General features: G+C 31.8%; 1 protein-coding gene across 3 annotated transcripts; it reads left to right on the forward strand.

Moving 5' to 3' along the window:
- The first annotated feature begins 568 nt into the window (after positions 1–568).
- On the forward strand, positions 569–17,527 carry LOC124366096. Of its 3 annotated transcripts, none has more exons than XM_046822351.1 (4): positions 569–684; positions 11,106–11,682; positions 13,643–13,793; positions 14,766–17,527. In XM_046822351.1, the coding sequence occupies exons 2-4, from the start codon at positions 11,194–11,196 to the stop codon at positions 14,954–14,956; spliced, it is 831 nt and encodes a 276-aa protein (XP_046678307.1). In that variant the 5' UTR covers positions 569–684; positions 11,106–11,193; the 3' UTR covers positions 14,957–17,527. The 3 variants fall into 3 exon arrangements, with proteins under 3 accessions (XP_046678307.1, XP_046678305.1, XP_046678308.1); XM_046822349.1 differs by having other exon boundaries at positions 599–820; XM_046822352.1 differs by having other exon boundaries at positions 599–820; positions 11,135–11,682.
- The last annotated feature ends 256 nt before the right edge of the window (positions 17,528–17,783 follow it).

Below are 17,783 nucleotides of genomic sequence, written 5' to 3' on the forward strand. Positions count from 1 at the left end.
CTTATGGCCATTTGAACCGAAATATAGAACCTTGTTTAATCAATTTATTAACTTACGATTTCTTAATATTATATATCCAAAAGTTAGAAATAGTATATTTGTAAAGGGTTTCCACATTTTTCCTTTAATATTCCTTAGATAAATTTCCAGACCTTAAAATATGTAACGTATGACATCATTATTATCATTATTGTAAGTATATTAAAAAAACATAATATATAATATAATATTTAATAATTATAACGAACTATTCAAAGTTTCATAAAGAAAACTAATTCGCGTATTGAAATGTTTTTATAAACGTCAGAAGCATAGTTTCCTGTTACCTACAAAAGTAATTATTTTGCTCAACGTTTTCAGAACAGACACCACGATTTTCTGCCCCATTAAACTTTCACACTTTGTGTGGGGCCTGGACTCATCTCGCCGCAGGCAATTAAATCCTCCACAGAACACTCTAGTGTTTGTAGTAGAGAGAGTTCTGCTCACACTCTAGCGGCACTCTAGTGAAGTAGGTCAACTCCGTCGTTGCCAGGCAACGGCGTCTACTGTGTGCGCAGGTACGGGGTATGAGGATCGATACGGATTTTGAGTCCGTAAGGTCTAAAGGCCACTTGTTACATACGGAATTGTGAACTGTATGACAGCTACCATGTGAGGAGACTCGCTATACAGTATTTCACAGTGAGTAGGTAGTGCCTGTGTTGTGCCGGTGTGTGGCAAGGAGGGACCAAAATTGTTTCCGTTTTTGATATGTATATAAAGTGGGACATCTGGATTAGTGTAGTGTCTTAAGTTCCGTCTTAGTGGTACTTAAACGGTAATATAAAATCATAACACTACAGTTTTGCTGTACATTCCTTCGTTTATTTCAAATTCGAAACGGTGTAGTTTAAATAATCAGTTGAGCTATATCAGACTTATACATTAGCTATTCAAAGTCCGTCAGCTTCTGTAATCATGATGTACACATTGATGTCCGACATTCTAAACTCAGTTGTGACAACGTTTAATATTTCCATCTCAGTATTATTACTACTTTTATAAACCTAAGGAATTTAAATATTACTAAATGTTAATAAAAACACTACTTTTTCCAAATTGTTTATTTTTTGGACGAGGCCTTTCGAGTTGCCTGAAGATGAAACCTTTGGTTTCGAAAGGACTCGTCCAAAAAAAAATAAATAAAATAAACAATTTGGAAAAAGTAGTGTTTTTATTAACATTTAGTAATATTTAAAGAATTTTCCAATTGCTCTAAGAGTCTACAATCTACTAAGGAATTTATTTAAAATTTAAGTAAAATTTTAAGTATTAGAAGAACTAGTGTATAGCTATTTAGGGGGAACTAAAGTAATGTTGAGGTATATCCCTTAAATTGCGATTTTCAAAAAGTAATGGGCTACAAAGAATAAAATGTGGATGCTTTATTTACGATACTGACCTGTCGACATTATGTACGCATCGTATTCACAAACGCACAGAGTTAAGTTTATATGTTTTCCATATCAAATCCATGAATATAAATAAACGTTTTATAAATTCAATTTATTTTATAAACATTCTAAATTTTGACCGAAAGTAATTGTTATTTATAATTAGCGGTGTGGCCCCAGAAATGTTCAATAACTAATAAAGTTTAATCACTTCGTTAGTTTTTATTTTATTTTTCTTACCTTAAGATATACTCTCTGAATTTGAAATTTACATATTATGAATAAGAAACAATAAAGTGTGTATAGGTGGTTTATTTTTCTGAAATGTTAAACATTTAAATAAATAGCACAATACAGTATAATATTAATATGTAAAATAAGATAAAATTGTGATCTTCGAAGAAATATATTTTCTTGTATATTTTCGAAAAATATGGTATATCAAGTGGTTTTTACAAATCGTACAAAAATGTACTATTGCGTTGCAGCGCATGTTTATATATTATGCAATATAAGTAAAACGTACCTAACTCAACCTTTTATACGGGCATACAAAGAAAACAGATTAAATTTTATTATTATGTTTTTTATATTTGCTTCTTTCGTGTCGGTTTTTAATCATAACAAAAAATCAAGTGTTACATAAATAAAATAATCTCACTAAGAATATTAATATGTCAATCATTGCTAAAACAATTAATGTTTAAGGTCAAAAAGGGAAATGTAAAAAAGTAGAAACTTTAGAATATAAAAGCAAAACTAGTCATAAAATTAGTGATGAGGAACAATTTAAATATTTGTCTAAATCCTTATAATTAACAAAATTTATGTTGAAACTAAAAAAATAACACTTCTGGAAAAAAATAAAACGAAATTGTTAATTTACAATCGACTAGGTAATAAATTGTGGCCAATGATGAATCGCGTGATCATGGTGACAGTGGGTCCAATTATAGCATTAGCAAGTTACAGTAATCAGGTAATCCACTACCAGACAGGGCTATGTCATCATTATTATTACGACAATAAGTATTACTATAACAGAAGCATTATTATTTTCAATCAACCTACTCTATGTGATACTAAAGATGTGAAGTGGAGTTATAACAGTTTTGTGATGTTTTTATAACTTTTATGTTTTTATTTTGTATAAAATTGCAATCAAAATGTGCTATGCTTAATATATGCATTAATCCAGTTACAACTTTAGTAATAAAAACATAGTAAAACCACTGAATTCTGACGTTTGCCAGTTTATGGCCAATCACTTTGCACCAAAGATAAGCTTATCAGTTTGTCTATAGGATATTAACATTGTTATCTCTTAATAAAGTAAAGTAACGTGTATACCAACCTCTTGTTATTTAATTTTGCGTACCAGGCTCTTTCTCCTTAATAAGGTTTTCATGGAAATCTATAAATTAATTCGTTTCACTCACCAACCTCCCCTTCCGCTACTTTTAAACGTATCGAATAAACTGAATTCCTTTTCTGTTTAAAATTATATAATGTAATACATTTATATTTTTTATGAATAGTCAAATTAGGTACAACATGCAGATTATATTAAATGAGAGAAAACACAATTTTCTAAAACATATTTTAAAACTGCCAACATTTTTATTAATTAGTTTTTTATTAGTAAAAATATGAATCTACTTATAATTTCATATAACAAAAAAGAATAATTTAATAATTGTTAAACCAAAAATCCACTAAATATTTTTACGTGCCACAAATTATATGACTAAAGTTATAAAACAAATTGAATAAATCTTATAATGTAAAATGAAGTTTTAATTATTAAGATACCTGAAAACCATGAATGTAAGCAAATCTACCATTTACTGTAGTGCCTTAAATTATTAGCTTTATATATACAAGGTAGCAACGCCAGACCACGTGATGTGTAACGGGATCTTCTAAGGTGATATGCAAACATTGAACCTAAGTTACATTCACCTTAAATCATTAGCTTTATATTTACAAGGTAGCAACGCCAGACCACGTGATGTGTAACGGGATCCTCTAAGGTGATATGCAAACATTGAACCTTAGTTACATTCACCTTAAATCATTAGCTTTATATATACAAGGTAGCAACGCCAGACCACGTGATGTGTAACGGGATCCTCTAAGGTGATATGCAAACATTGAACCTTAGTTACATTCACCTTAAATCATTAGCTTTATATTTACAAGGTAGCAACGCCAGACCACGTGATGTGTAACGGGATCCTCTAAGGTGATATGCAAACATTGAACCTTAGTTACATTCACCTTAAATCATTAGCTTTATATATACAAGGTAGCAACGCCAGACCACGTGATGTGTAACGGGATCCTCTAAGGTGATATGCAAACATTGAACCTTAGTTACATTCACCTTAAATCATTAGCTTTATATATACAAGGTAGCAACGCCAGACCACGTGATGTGTAACGGGATCCTCTAAGGTGATATGCAAACATTGAACCTTAGTTACATTCACCTTAAATCATTAGCTTTATATTTACAAGGTAGCAACGCCAGACCACGTGATGTGTAACGGGATCCTCTAAGGTGATATGCAAACATTGAACCTTAGTTACATTCACCTTAAATCATTAGCTTTATATTTACAAGGTAGCAGTACACTAAACAGTATTCTAAACGGCATATATATATAAGAATATTTCCACTTTAAAAAGTTATTTTCTCGAAATGATTTTACGAATACATATAAGAATTTAGTACAAAACAAGATGGAGTAAGTAAATATTATTGAGTTAGTGGTGATAAAGATAAATAAACCTCATTCAAGCATTAAAACTATGATTAACTAATATATAGCTAAAAAAGGATGTTACTAGGTAAATTTCAAGTCCGATTCACCTTGTGCCTCGTAAACATCTAAGCTAATCCCCCTCCCTATGAATTAACCCTAAACGCGATTAAGATGTAACGATTATGTCATCGTACTTATTAAAAGATAATGCTAGCATGGCAAATTTACCACTTTAATTCTACGCAATATATCGGTTCATGAAGTTTAATTCTTTCTATGTACTACGCTTTTAAGTGAATTTTATCGTACGATTGCTTCGCTATACTAATTAATTCCTTCATCTATAACTATGGACCATATCAACACAGTTTCTCGTAACCAACATATTATTTCATGCTTATATTATTAGGGAATTTGGGCTTTAAACCTACTTACATTAGGTTTTTTATACTGTTCCTAATTATTTAAAAAGTAAACATTTTTAATATAATAGCAAACAACAAATTGTGTGCTGTTGTTGAAAACTGGTTAGTGTATTCCATAAAACATGCAAAGTGCTTTTTTACCTTCTAATATAGGAGTACTTAAAGTGAAAAAATACTTGATATGTAAAAATTAATTCTTTGTTTAAAGTTTGTTGTTGAAGATGGAAAGTTTGACAGGATAACAAGATTTCAGATTTCTGGAGTTGAAAGGTTTTAATACAAACAATAATGGAAAAAAATAATTTGTTGCCGATTTCATCAGGAGGACTTTAACAGTGCACATTCCACGTTGGTGTTCTTCATATTTACCTCTAGTATTGGAAACCCTTAGTATATATTATACAAAAACAATGTAACGATATTTGAGATCCCGTCTTTCCAAAGCCATGCCTGCACGGATTCATTTTTTAATAATACTCACTGCGTGTGTCTGAAGATTAGATACTCGTTTTCTTTGTATCAGTGACTGCCTCTACAGTTTTTAAGGTTGAAAGTCAAAATAGGAATGTACAAGACCGTGCTTGTCTAGTTTAAAGTACCAGGGAATAGAATTATTAAATATTACTTATACTAAAAATAACGAGAAGAAATTTAGGAGACACGGCAGATACATATAGCGTAACAGACTTAGGTTGCTTGCGAACTATAGTTCGTTTGATTCTCAAGATGTATTGCAGACAGACATCTTGTTGATGTAACGCACATCCCAGTAGACAAAAAATAAATCGTATCAGACTACTGAGTGGTGGCTATGACCCTCAATAAAAATTCCATATATGAACAGGCATCTTATTAAACCTATTCTTATTATGTAAACATTATGTTTCATTCAAAATATAAAGTCTAAAATATAAATATAAAGTCGGGCGTTTGTCTTTTAGAGATATCCTACAATATGATAAGAAAAATTAAAGTTTCAGAGAATAATTTCAAATCGACAGATGAAATATTTTTCGGTATATTTTGTCACCTGATAGATTTAGTTTTTTGTTTATACACGTAGCTTTCATATAATTTCAGTTAGCTAGGGAAGGCATTACAAGACAAGATTGAGCTGAAATCTAATGTTTTCATCAAAATTTAACATCAATTTTCAATTTAATTTGAATTTTTCTTTATTTTTACTTTTGGAATTAAAATATAATTTTTATAAAAAACTATTTGATTGTACTCAGTTTGTTTCCAAATTTGTTCATTTTGCTATTTTCTCGTTTACATCATAGTTACCCATAAGACCATATTATTAGCTAATGCCCATCCAAATTCCATGGAGTTGACATGCACCATTATAGAACTCATATCTAGCTTCTCTATACGGAAAGGAAATTTAGAAAATAACAAAGTCCATTGGTCAGTTTGTTTCCATGCTGTCTGACAGACATAAATTAAACTTCTTAAGAACATCGTATGATAGGCTTCGTTAATGAAAGAAATAGGTGGTATTATACTCAGTAGTGTTAATATTTATCACAGTTTTTCCAAGAATAACACTAACACCGTATTATAACTAAAACTATGGGAGATGAGACACTAACAGCAAATACAGTTTACTTTGTTAGTGCATTGAACTTTAAGGATCAATTACGAACATTTGTTTCAAAACTACGTTCAGAAAAAATTATGTTTAAAATATGTAAGTGTTCTTTATTAATTCAAAGGTAAGAATATTTTGTGATGAATTTTGTAATGTCACATTATTATAAACGGATAAGATTAACAAAGAGTATTTTTGGTATTTTAACTCTCACTCTCTATGACATTGTAAATAACATTTAATTACTACAGAGAGGCAATTTCTCATACCATTAATATATTAAATACCGGACAAGTAACAGTTGAGTTTAGCTCTATTTCACCTTCCTCTTAATGCGGCAACTGGAGTATGATGCTGCTACAGACTTAACTCCTGGAATCTGGAACATGGAGATCGAAAAAATCAAGTAAGAAGAAGCTCAAAAAGAACAGTTTACGTCGTTTCGACATCAAACAAATCTAGATTACAAAATATAATGTAATCCTGGTGAAGTGGGTTTCTAATTATTGTCTCATCAGGTGCACAATTCATTTTTGAGATTCCCTTCGTTGACTTTTATACTAAACTACATGGTAATTATAGGGTTAAAACATATGACAAAACCATAGTATATTAAAATAGACACTAAATAGACGAACAGTTTGTTAACATTAATGTAGGCTTTCCTTGTTTATATTTCTTATCTGGACTACTCGACGTTTTCGGAAAACCTTATACAGTATATCATGTCATTATATTGGGTTTGTAATTTTCTCTATACTAATTGAGTGAAAACTTGCAAAAACGGCATATTGAACCCTTACTCTTGAGAGAGAGTAATGCGAAAATGGAAAGAAAATTCAAAAATATTCAAAAAAGGTCGAAAGATTAAACAATTACTATATTTTTTGAATGCATGACGTATTTTTTGTATTTCCTGTATCGTGTTATTTTAAAAGTGGCAAAAATGTGACTTAGTTATAAACGAAAATGATTGACCCAATGAGTAACATAGAATTTATATTTCTTCTTAGACAACCATATATGACCGTATAGAAAGCACTGTACGGCTGCTACCTAGGGACAAGTTTAATATTACACACACACACACACACACACACACACACACACAATTATATATATATATATATGTGTATGTATATATATATATATATATGTATGTATATATATATATATATGTATGTATGTATATATATATATATGTATGTATATATATATATATATATGTGTGTAATATTAAATTATATATATATAGTGTGTGTGTGTGTGTGTGTGTGCTGCGATCATAGATTATGAAACTTAATGAAGGTACTATATATATATATGGGTTTTGATAAGTGGGTCATAAACCGGATTATAGTACCTTCAGAAAGTTTCACAGTCTAAGATCGCAGTAACCTTCTCAAAACAGGGGTATAATAAATTGCAAATGCTTGATGTCCAACATTCTTAACGTCTTCTATATTTGGAATCCATAACATTGATTGTCATCTTGTTTATTCAAACCCTGATATGATGGTATTGCGTTACAAACTGATGCTATTGATCCAGTACCAATATCCATTACAGAAATAATATAAATATTTGTTGACTGGGTTCAATATAACATGTGTATTCGATACTTTTGCCCTATATTTATCAACTCTAGAGTAATTGTACTTGTATCCTCATTACACAGTATCACGATCTATACGCATTGTAATAATTTACTTTGGCAATATTTTGTTTGTGGTATCCTGGTGAACGCTTAAAACATACTCCTTCGATTACCTAATCCCATGATTACGTTAAAATTTTTAGCAAAAAAGTTCGGATTCTTAAATAAATATCAGGCATAATGTAATAATAGGTAATCCGGAAACTGTAATTGTAATATAAACTTTCCTAGTTATCAAAGAATGTATTGATTCATCATTGTCATTAATTCCTTAACTCAATAAAGATACAATTAATAGTGCATAAGCTTACATTCCAAGCGATTTGTATCTTTTGTTCTTTATACGAGTTTTTTCTCATATAAGGGAACAATCGTATGTTATCAATATATATGAAAGTTAAAGCCCTAACTTACTCACTCACTCTTCAATAATTCCCCAACTTGCCAATATCCCAAAAATTGTAATATTTGAACACATGCGCTTCATGACTTAAATAGAAAACTAAGGTATTCTCATAAAGATTAACTCACCATAGTTGTTAAAATAGGATTGCAACCCTTACCACTATCAGAACGAGGCAATTAGTTAATTAGGGAGGTTAATAATAAGGTTAATTAATATTATATGACTGTTTAGATATTTTTGTAAGATTATAAATCAATACCAATTTAAAACCAACATGCTATTGTGTTAGTCAGGCAAAAAAATGCGAGTAACACTCAGTTTTAGACTAACTTTGTCATATAACTTGTGTGTTTGACTACAAAGCTGATTCCAAAACTATGCGTTATAAAACATCAGTCAGGTTTACCAATTATCCGAAAAGTAGGATAACAGTTCCCTTAATAAAACCATACAAAAATCAACCAACAACAATAATGGTTTTATTCATTATATGACATAACCTATGAGGAAAGGAAAGTATTATATATATGTATATACTTATGTAGTTATAAAACATGTTGATTGTATTAAATTATTAGTTTTTTTTTTATCTTATTTACATTACCTTAGTTCTTTAAGAATCTGCATTTGAAATGTACACGGTGAGAATGAAAAAAATATGGTTTTATAGTTGGTTTAAATTACTTCTTAATTATATTGAACATTTCTGTTGACTACACTACTGATATAAATTAAGATTTGAAGAAGATTTTTATACCTATTGTTTCATATAACTCGAATTCAATCAAATCAAATTACCAACAGATATTACAAAAATGGTGTTAGGCTACTTCTTTACGAGATTAATTTTTCGAAGTGATGTAATGTAGGAATTTAAAGTTGCTTTAAATTAAATTTACCTGATTACATCTCTATCCAACAATTATGTTTTTATCTTCCTCCAAATTACAACTTTTTAATAATATAGTGTTCATATATTCGTGTTCCAATACTTTTTTTCTTATTGTAATTGTCATACAAAAATTATTAAATGAAATAATTTTGACATTGTTATGTAGCTTTTTATTTTGTAATTTTTGCTTTGAAGATAAAGGTAGGCACTGATATTAAGTTAAGGAATTGTCAAAATGTTGATATAATATATATCCAACATAACATTTGTTATTCCTCCTTAGTTTAAGAACATTTTAATTGCTAATGATTAGCTAGAGTATTTTTTATATTAGTTAAACCTGTCATAGGGAACCTCAAAGGCACTTGTCGAATTGAAAGTTTTAGTTCAACTAACTGTCAGTTTTCCTAAAACAGAAGGAATTGGCAGTATGATTGGTGATTGCTAACACTGGCCGTATAACGTATACCGGCTGAAGACTGCTTAATTGATTTTCTGCGCCAATAAACGGTTTCCAATAGTATAGACTAATTTTGACCTAGCGTTGTATCTATAAACATTTCTAACACATGCCACTTTTTTTCGGTTCCCACATCCCCGATTACCAAAACAACCGAATCATTACATCTGCAGTTCCCGTAACTTTGAGTTGTTGGCACACACCCTATCTCTTAAAGTGGTGCAATCGTTTTTTTTTTTACCTTCAAAAAATGTTTTTATTATATTTCATTAACAGGCTGTTAAGATTCCTTTCCTAAATTCAGTACAAATAGTAATATCTTTTTACCGTTCCACTAAATTGTTGGTATTTCAAGTTCAATTAAGGAGCATCCTATCACTAGGCCAAAAACTATTAAATGTATGGAAATTAATTTTTTAAATATTTTTGAATATATTTCTTCAATGAAAATGGTATTTTAAAATATATTATTTTAAAAATATGTTAGTCTTTAATAATAATTAATATGTTATGTAATAATAATAATAATATGTAATTGTAATAATAATTATGTTAGTCGTAAATACTGAAATTAAGAAATTTGTTAGTCGTGTATCTCAAATTCCAAATTTATATGTTCAGCCTCGTTAGACAGTTGCCTGAATTTTCTATTTAAAATGCTTATAATTTGTCATAGAATGAGAAAAATAATTTAATTTTACCTTTTCAAACTTGATAATCTTCTATCAAAGGGGTATGATTTTAACGCGCAAATTTATTTTTCCTAATAAGCGTATCATTTTCATATTATCATAAACATCGTTAAATAAGAACCATAAATGTTGGCAAAAATATAGATATTTATATTACTTTTATATTTTAATTGCTTTCTTAGGACAAGGAATTGAGACATTATACCTAGTCTTAAAAGGAAGTTTACTCTGCTTCCAGAGTGATAGAAGGTTCTGAATAGGTGAGGTTAGGAGTAGGGGCCACCTCCTGTTTTTGGGCATTATGCTCAGTGATATATCTTTTGAAGAATTGAAGGCCAGATCAGTACTAGCTTGAATATGTCTACGCTATTAACTGCCTTTTATACTTAGAGGTCCCCGCCTAACACAAAAATCCCACGCATAGACTAGAACTATCGATCTACCTTGCACCCTAATACCTCGACATTTGCGGTTAGTAATGTGCCGCTCCTGGACATCCATATGATTGTCCAGATTTAAAGTGATTTTAAGCCGGTTTTTGTTGAACTCAGGGTAGGTTCAACTGGAAGGTATAAACCAGCCAGGAATGAACCCTACTGGTATACGATACTCTATACCAGTACTCTAGAGCCATACAACTCTATAGAAGATATATTTTCTATAAGTCGTATGGCTTTGAGATACAGTAAGGAAGAAGAACCTGATGACAATATCGTAACTTTAATCAAATGTGTAATTGTATAAATTTACTTCATTATAAACTTTAATTTTGTAGGAAACCGTTACTTAATATTTTAAGTACAGGAAGCTACATATCAATAATAATTATCAGTGGTAATGTAGACAAAAACTGAACTTTAACTATGGGGTTTTCTCTATCGTTCCCTAACTGTCTTTGCCTCGTACTGACTGGGGTTCTGGTGGTGCACATGTTTGACCGTGACCTCACCTCGGGGGGCTTTCCCGAGCTACCAGATAACTTGGAGGTCTTGTACTGCAAACTTCCTCAGTCCTACCGGCGAGACGACTTAGGGAGGTGTTCCTCGACGCAGCGTCTCTTCCTAATCTTGGGGAACGATTGTTCGATGGAAAGCAAACCGAGAGAGATTACAGCCTTTCCAGAGCCAAAAAACGAGACTGAGCAAGAAGAAGATAGCTTAATTGAGAAAAATATCTCCGAGGAAGTACTAACTTTTGAAGAAGATGAAGAAGGGGATCTGGAAGAAGAGAAGAAACCGGAAGAGGAAATGACGTCATCTCTGGTGGATTCCTTTGTCATCAGCCTCCTCCTGTGTTCCGCCATCGTTAGCCTTTTGGAGTGGTACAGGGAGAAGACCAGGAGTTCTAATCAAGTGAGTATAAAACATCGGTTATCACTTTCAATTCTAAGTTTTACATTGACCAAACATATTAAAACTTGTGTAGTAATATATGTATAAATCAATATATTTAGTGTTTTGCACATATTTGATTAAAGACAATAAGTCATTTTAAATGTTACAGGGAAAAATAAAAAGCTTTTACGCATTTGGATCTTCCTCATAAATTTAGATAGCCTATATTTATAATTTCTTAGATCACAGTAAGGTAGAAAAAAGGAGGAAAGTCGAACTAGTTTTATTTTGTAGAGAACTATTTAAGGAACATTACACACTTACAAATATAGTTGTTTATTTTATGTTTCACGCAATAACGTGTCTATAAACTTATTATCATGATTGACCCTGTGCAGTGGCAGCTCCAGCGGGTAGGCCGGGCCTAACTAATTTTATTGTATTTTTACCCAATTTAAATGTTAAATTCGAGTTAAAAGTGTGAATATAATATAATTACATTATGTACATATAGGGTTTTTCATTTTGGGTGGGTAGATGTTGACAACCTGTGGCGGCCATGTTCTTTTGGTGTCAGCTGTTTCATTGGTGTATTGTTGTTCAGCGAGTGCTGCCATTACATGACAAGTTATTTCATCATGACAAGTTACACGATTACGCAGCTCGTTCAGATGATTAAACTTTATTATCAAAATAAGGGTTCGTTAGTTAAAACGTTACGTGCGTTGCGACCATTTTATGGCAGACGCGGAGTCCCTTCAATGTCAACTCTTCAACGTTTGGTAGCTAAATTCGAGACTACCGGTTCGGTAAACAACCAGCCTACACCCAGACGACAAAGGAACAGCAGATATATCCGGAACGTCGCCGCTGTTCGTGAAAGTGTGCAGAGGAACCCGAGGCAGTCAATCACTCACCGTACACAAGAACTCGGCCTTTCGCAAACCAACATGGAGAATTTTGCTTCTGGATTTAGGACTGTATCCTTATAAAATCCAACTGACCCAGGAGCTTAAAGACAGACCATAGACAACTATGCCCTTTGTTCGGCGAGTAGGCTTTGGAGCGTATGGAATAGGAACCTATTTTGGCCAAAAAATTATCTTCGTCAAGATCGTGCGATTTGACGCCCCTAGACTTTTTTATGGGGTTTTCTGAAGTCACAGGTCTATGCCAATAGGCCTCAATCAACCGATTAACTTAAAATCAACATAACCCAGGCCATCGCTCAAATTCAACCTGATTTATGCGGCAGAGTAATTGAAAATTAAATCACTCGCATCCGTACCATTGTGAGAAACCGCGGTAGAAACTTGAACGATGTCATATTCCATACATAATGGCATACATAGGCCTTTCATATGAAAAATAAATTTCGCTAATATATAATACATAGTTGTTTAGTTACATCTCAACATCTACCCACTCAAAATAAAAAACCCTATATAATGAGAACACACATAATGTATATACACACCCGGTAAAAGCTGTTTGACAGTTATTTGGTCTTCAGATAATATGTTATTTTGGTTATTTCAATGCATATGTAACAGATACGGCCAAATACAAAATAATTGGGCCGTAAAAAGTAAGGTCTGTGGTGTAATGTTAACACACCCACCCGGCAAGTAGGAGAATTTATAATTTAGTCCTTTTTGAGAACGAATTTGTCGAAATATTAAAGGATTATATGAAGTATTTTTCATTTATTGTCTAAAGAAGCCTCTGCACATTTTTTATGCATACTGTGTGTGTGTGTGTGTGTGTGTGTGTGTGTGTGTGTGTGTGTGTGTGTGTGTGTGTGTGTGTGTGTGTGTGTGTGTGTGTGTGTGTGTGTGTGTGTGTGTGTGTGTGTGTGTGTGTGTGTGTGTGTGTGTGTGTGTGTTTTAGATATTTATGTACCCTGTATAACACTATTTTTCTAAATGTCCCAAATATACTGCCATGTATATCCCATTTAACATTTGCTATTTTCCAGAATAGTAACGGAGAGATTGCACAAGGAATGGTAATTGGAGAAGCCATCAGAGATCGTCGCATCTCCCTGGCTGACCTGACCGTGAACCGTCACATCCGCCGCCGGGATTCCCAACAACAGGAAGCCATCCGTCAGTCGTTCAGCTCTCCAAGTAAGCTAAAACAATAAACAACAACAAATTATTTTCAAGTACCACTAATACAAGGTATGAGTATATAACACCACATATCACGTAACACGCTTCGCTGAGGCTGCTTGTAAAATTTATATTTAATATCACATTTCATTCTGTACATTCTCTGCGGACGTACACACCTATGGATTGATATAATTACATCCCTTCAGCAGACATAAGAGAATATGTGCCATGGACCAACTGAGTGACAAGATTCAGTGCCGCTGAGTCTAACTTATGATTGAACATGCGTCATCATAAATCTCACTCCCGACTATGGGGAAATGGAGTTTCGTTGAATATTTTATACAAAGATGAAAACATTCCACCACCTTATTGGAATATAATAATTCATTTATAAAAAACATTTAAATAACTATTAGGTTTTAAATTTTGAAATAAAATAAAATAATTGTTGTAGTGTTCGTTTATAAATTAAGAATAAAGATGAAATATTTCTCGAGTTAATCTGCCACATAATTAATTCAAACTTGTGTTCATTTAATTATAATGTTTTAAACAATTTCATGTAATTAATTTTAAAGCTAGGGAGGGCACTACACACAAGAATACCCTGAAATCAATTAATATTTCCACTCTATTATTTCGTTTTACTGTATGCATAAAAATGTCACATATTAAAATGTTTGTAATTAGTTTCTTTATAAATTCATGTAAAAATATACACTAACAGGCAAATCCCACAAGGATAACGTGTACCACGCTCGAACTCGGTGTGTGCTGCTTATGTAGAAATGAAGCTTCATGCAAACCTTCCCGTTTATACGTAACTTCGATTTCGAGATATCATTCAGGCTGTTAAACAGACATATATTAAATTCATAGCTCCTCGGGTGGCTAAGCTATCGATCAGCCAAGAAATACTAACTATTATTGCTTGATTTTGTATTATTCCATAGCTTTGTTATTTCCTTTAATACATTTTAGGTTCCAAGCCACCTCCTCTACTTCGGCGAAGCTCCTTCCCTGCTCAGTTTCCTGAAAACCGGAATCGCCACGCTCCACAGCGTCAGCAGTCAAATCCTGGTTACCCCGTGGTCCGCAGGATGTCCATCGACCTCACCGAGGACGATTCCTCCCCAGACAGGCGCAGAGTGAGGTTCATCCGTCGACACTGAGATGCCATCATATCATCCCTATCTGTGTTTCGCATCCTGCACTAATCGTTAAGATGGAATTGCTCCCAGGTTCATGCTACACCTGATGTTTTAAAACTCTGTTTTACTGTTTCAATCATCTTCCTGGTCAGCTAATTGTTGAAGATTGGATAAAATTTATGATTAATGTCGTACGGTGTGTGCCAAATAGGATGGTACCTCACTATCTTCGTCACTATGTGTCTCCTAGGTTTCTGGAGTCTTAAGTGGTAGTTATTGTTTTATCAAAAGTAACTTAAGTAATGGTTATCACAACATTGATAGACGTTGAGGAAAATTATTTACATACTAGGACAGTTGTTGTCCAAAAACATTCTGGTGGAATGACATTTGTTGAGAATTTGACTAATAGTAAGTATTGTTTACTTTTTTCTGTTTTTCCTTTCTAACTTTGGAGCCTCTCAAAATTGGAGAAATATACAAGATACTCAATTATACGCTTTGGGACAAAATATTAAAATCAAATTACCTTCTGCAAAATGTTGTCATTCCTACTTCCCACTTCAAGTGTCCTTTCACGCGGCCAGCTTCAAGTACACGACGTAATTACAACGTATATGACATTTAAGGATTTTGCATGAGTATACTACGCGTATATAGCCCTTGAATGAATAATCATTAAAAATCTATACTATCATAATCATAATACGTAAATCATGTTTTTAATACTAATATAATGTTTTGCTCGAAAACCTTAAAATCATATCTTTTATGTAGAATTATTCCTACCACACCATTGTCACAAATTCTTCAAAATTGGACGCGATTACATAAATAATACTTTTATAGCAGTAGTATATCTAATAAAGATGCTTACTATATTTAAAAACATTAAACATATCAGGGCATAATTAAAAAAAAAGCTACATAAAGAATTAATTTTGGAGAATAGACATTTCCACGTATTCTAAAAGTAAAAGAAATGGCTTTATATATTTATTTGGTAAACTTATTACAGTGGAAACTTACATGACAAAGTATACAATTAAAAAAAAAACATTTTATTGTATCACCATATATATATATGATGAGTGGGAAGTGCCATATTCAACTTAATATAAAACCAATATTAACATGTCTAACGTGGATATTCACAGAATGGTGCTGTCATACATACTGGAATTAAGGTTGGATTATCATATCGTATGACGAATCATGCATGTTAATAAAGATCAAGGCTCTCATTTTAATCTTAATATTGGTGGGGGAAATTCACCAAAAGGAAATATATTCAAGTTTTGTATCAATAAACTTAGACGAAGGCTTCTCCTTATGGCGTGACGATTTAGTCAAAGAAAATAACAGTTAATAGATCCGAGAATTGGTTATTGAAAAGCCAACACACAGATGTATGTATATACCCGTTACCAAGGGACAAGCTAACCTCTGACGTAACTACGGTCGAAGAACAAGGCAAACAAAACACGATGCAGTTAAAATGTCTATGTCGTGGCTTATGTAAGGATTCCACAACATAACTTAATACCCAAATAACTTGGGCTTGGGATGGAAATTATTTAAATACTAAGTCTATTAACCGAGGGAGCAAGATTTTTTATCTTAATATTTTCAAATATATCGTCTGATGTTGAAATCATAACAGACTGCATAACTGTTTCTGTACTTTTCGTACTCAGAGCTAATTTGTAACCAGTATAGTTATAATACGTAGAGATGATTGTATGGTTGTATTCGATATGGACGAAAAAAATATTGTCTACTAAGCTTTAACTTAATACACTGAACAATTTTCTTACTGATGTCTTTGCTAAATCAAATCCTAGACAGTGACCAATGTAAGATTTAACTGTCATAATGCAATTTATCATTTATTTGGAATTTATATAAGTTTTTATAATACTTTTGGGGTAATCCTTAATTGTTTTTGTTAGTTAAACATGTAACTAATTTAATTTTTTGAGAGCAAGAAACTTGTTTATATTACGTTGTATATTATTATACAACACAATAATTTCATAATCTAATTTTTACTTCAGACAGATGCTAATGATTCCTTTGATTGTATTATTTACACAAAAAATTATTTGTGTAAATAATACAAAGGTTATACTTACCTTGTACATAATATTCCCTTTGCCCGTCCAAAAGAAGAAAATAAATGTGGTCTTTATCGTACCCTCAGCTTTAATGTAGCTTTAACGAACAATATACTGTAATGAGTACCAAATTCTTGAAATTCACAATGTATATGTCATATCTAAAAAAGAGCTCAGATATACAAAGTGTGAATACATAATTTAATTAAGGTCGATATTATAATATATAAAGTCTTAAATGGTTTTTAAATAAAACTTATTGATTATAATCACTTAAACGCACATAGTTTATACAACCCAGAGACCCTAATTTAAACATTTTTGTATGAAATTTGTATATCCATGATATAAAAGATTACTAAACTATACATTTATACTAACATTATTCTTATGTATATTGATAATTTATATCTTTCATATTCTATACAAAGTGTTACCATCTTATAAGTGTTTAATAAATGTTCAAAATATTTTAGGAAATGTTTGATTTAAACCTTCCCTCCTATACTAATTATATTTTTTAATATCCCACTAATATTATAAATGCGAAAGTTTGAATGTTTGGATATTTCGATGTTTCGATGTTTCGAGGTTTGTCCTTGAATCACGCTGAAACTGCTATACGGATTGTGCTGAAATTTGGAACAGGTATAGCTTTTGGTCTGAATTAACACTTAGAGTGCTTTTTACCACCGATAACACATCCATTTCACCAAATAAAGTCGAATTCC

This window comes from Homalodisca vitripennis, chromosome 7 (assembly GCF_021130785.1).
Source record: "Homalodisca vitripennis isolate AUS2020 chromosome 7, UT_GWSS_2.1, whole genome shotgun sequence".
Classification (NCBI taxonomy): Eukaryota; Metazoa; Arthropoda; class Insecta; order Hemiptera; family Cicadellidae; genus Homalodisca; species Homalodisca vitripennis.

Coding starts and splice junctions, on each gene's coding strand:
- LOC124366096 (XM_046822351.1), top strand. CDS start 11,194: ATGGGGTTTTCTCTATCGTTCCCTAACTGTCTTTGCCTCGTACTGACT. Junction 11,683..13,642: donor AGACCAGGAGTTCTAATCAA/GTGAGTATAAAA, acceptor GCTATTTTCCAG/AATAGTAACGGAGAGATTGC. Junction 13,794..14,765: donor TCAGTCGTTCAGCTCTCCAA/GTAAGCTAAAAC, acceptor AATACATTTTAG/GTTCCAAGCCACCTCCTCTA.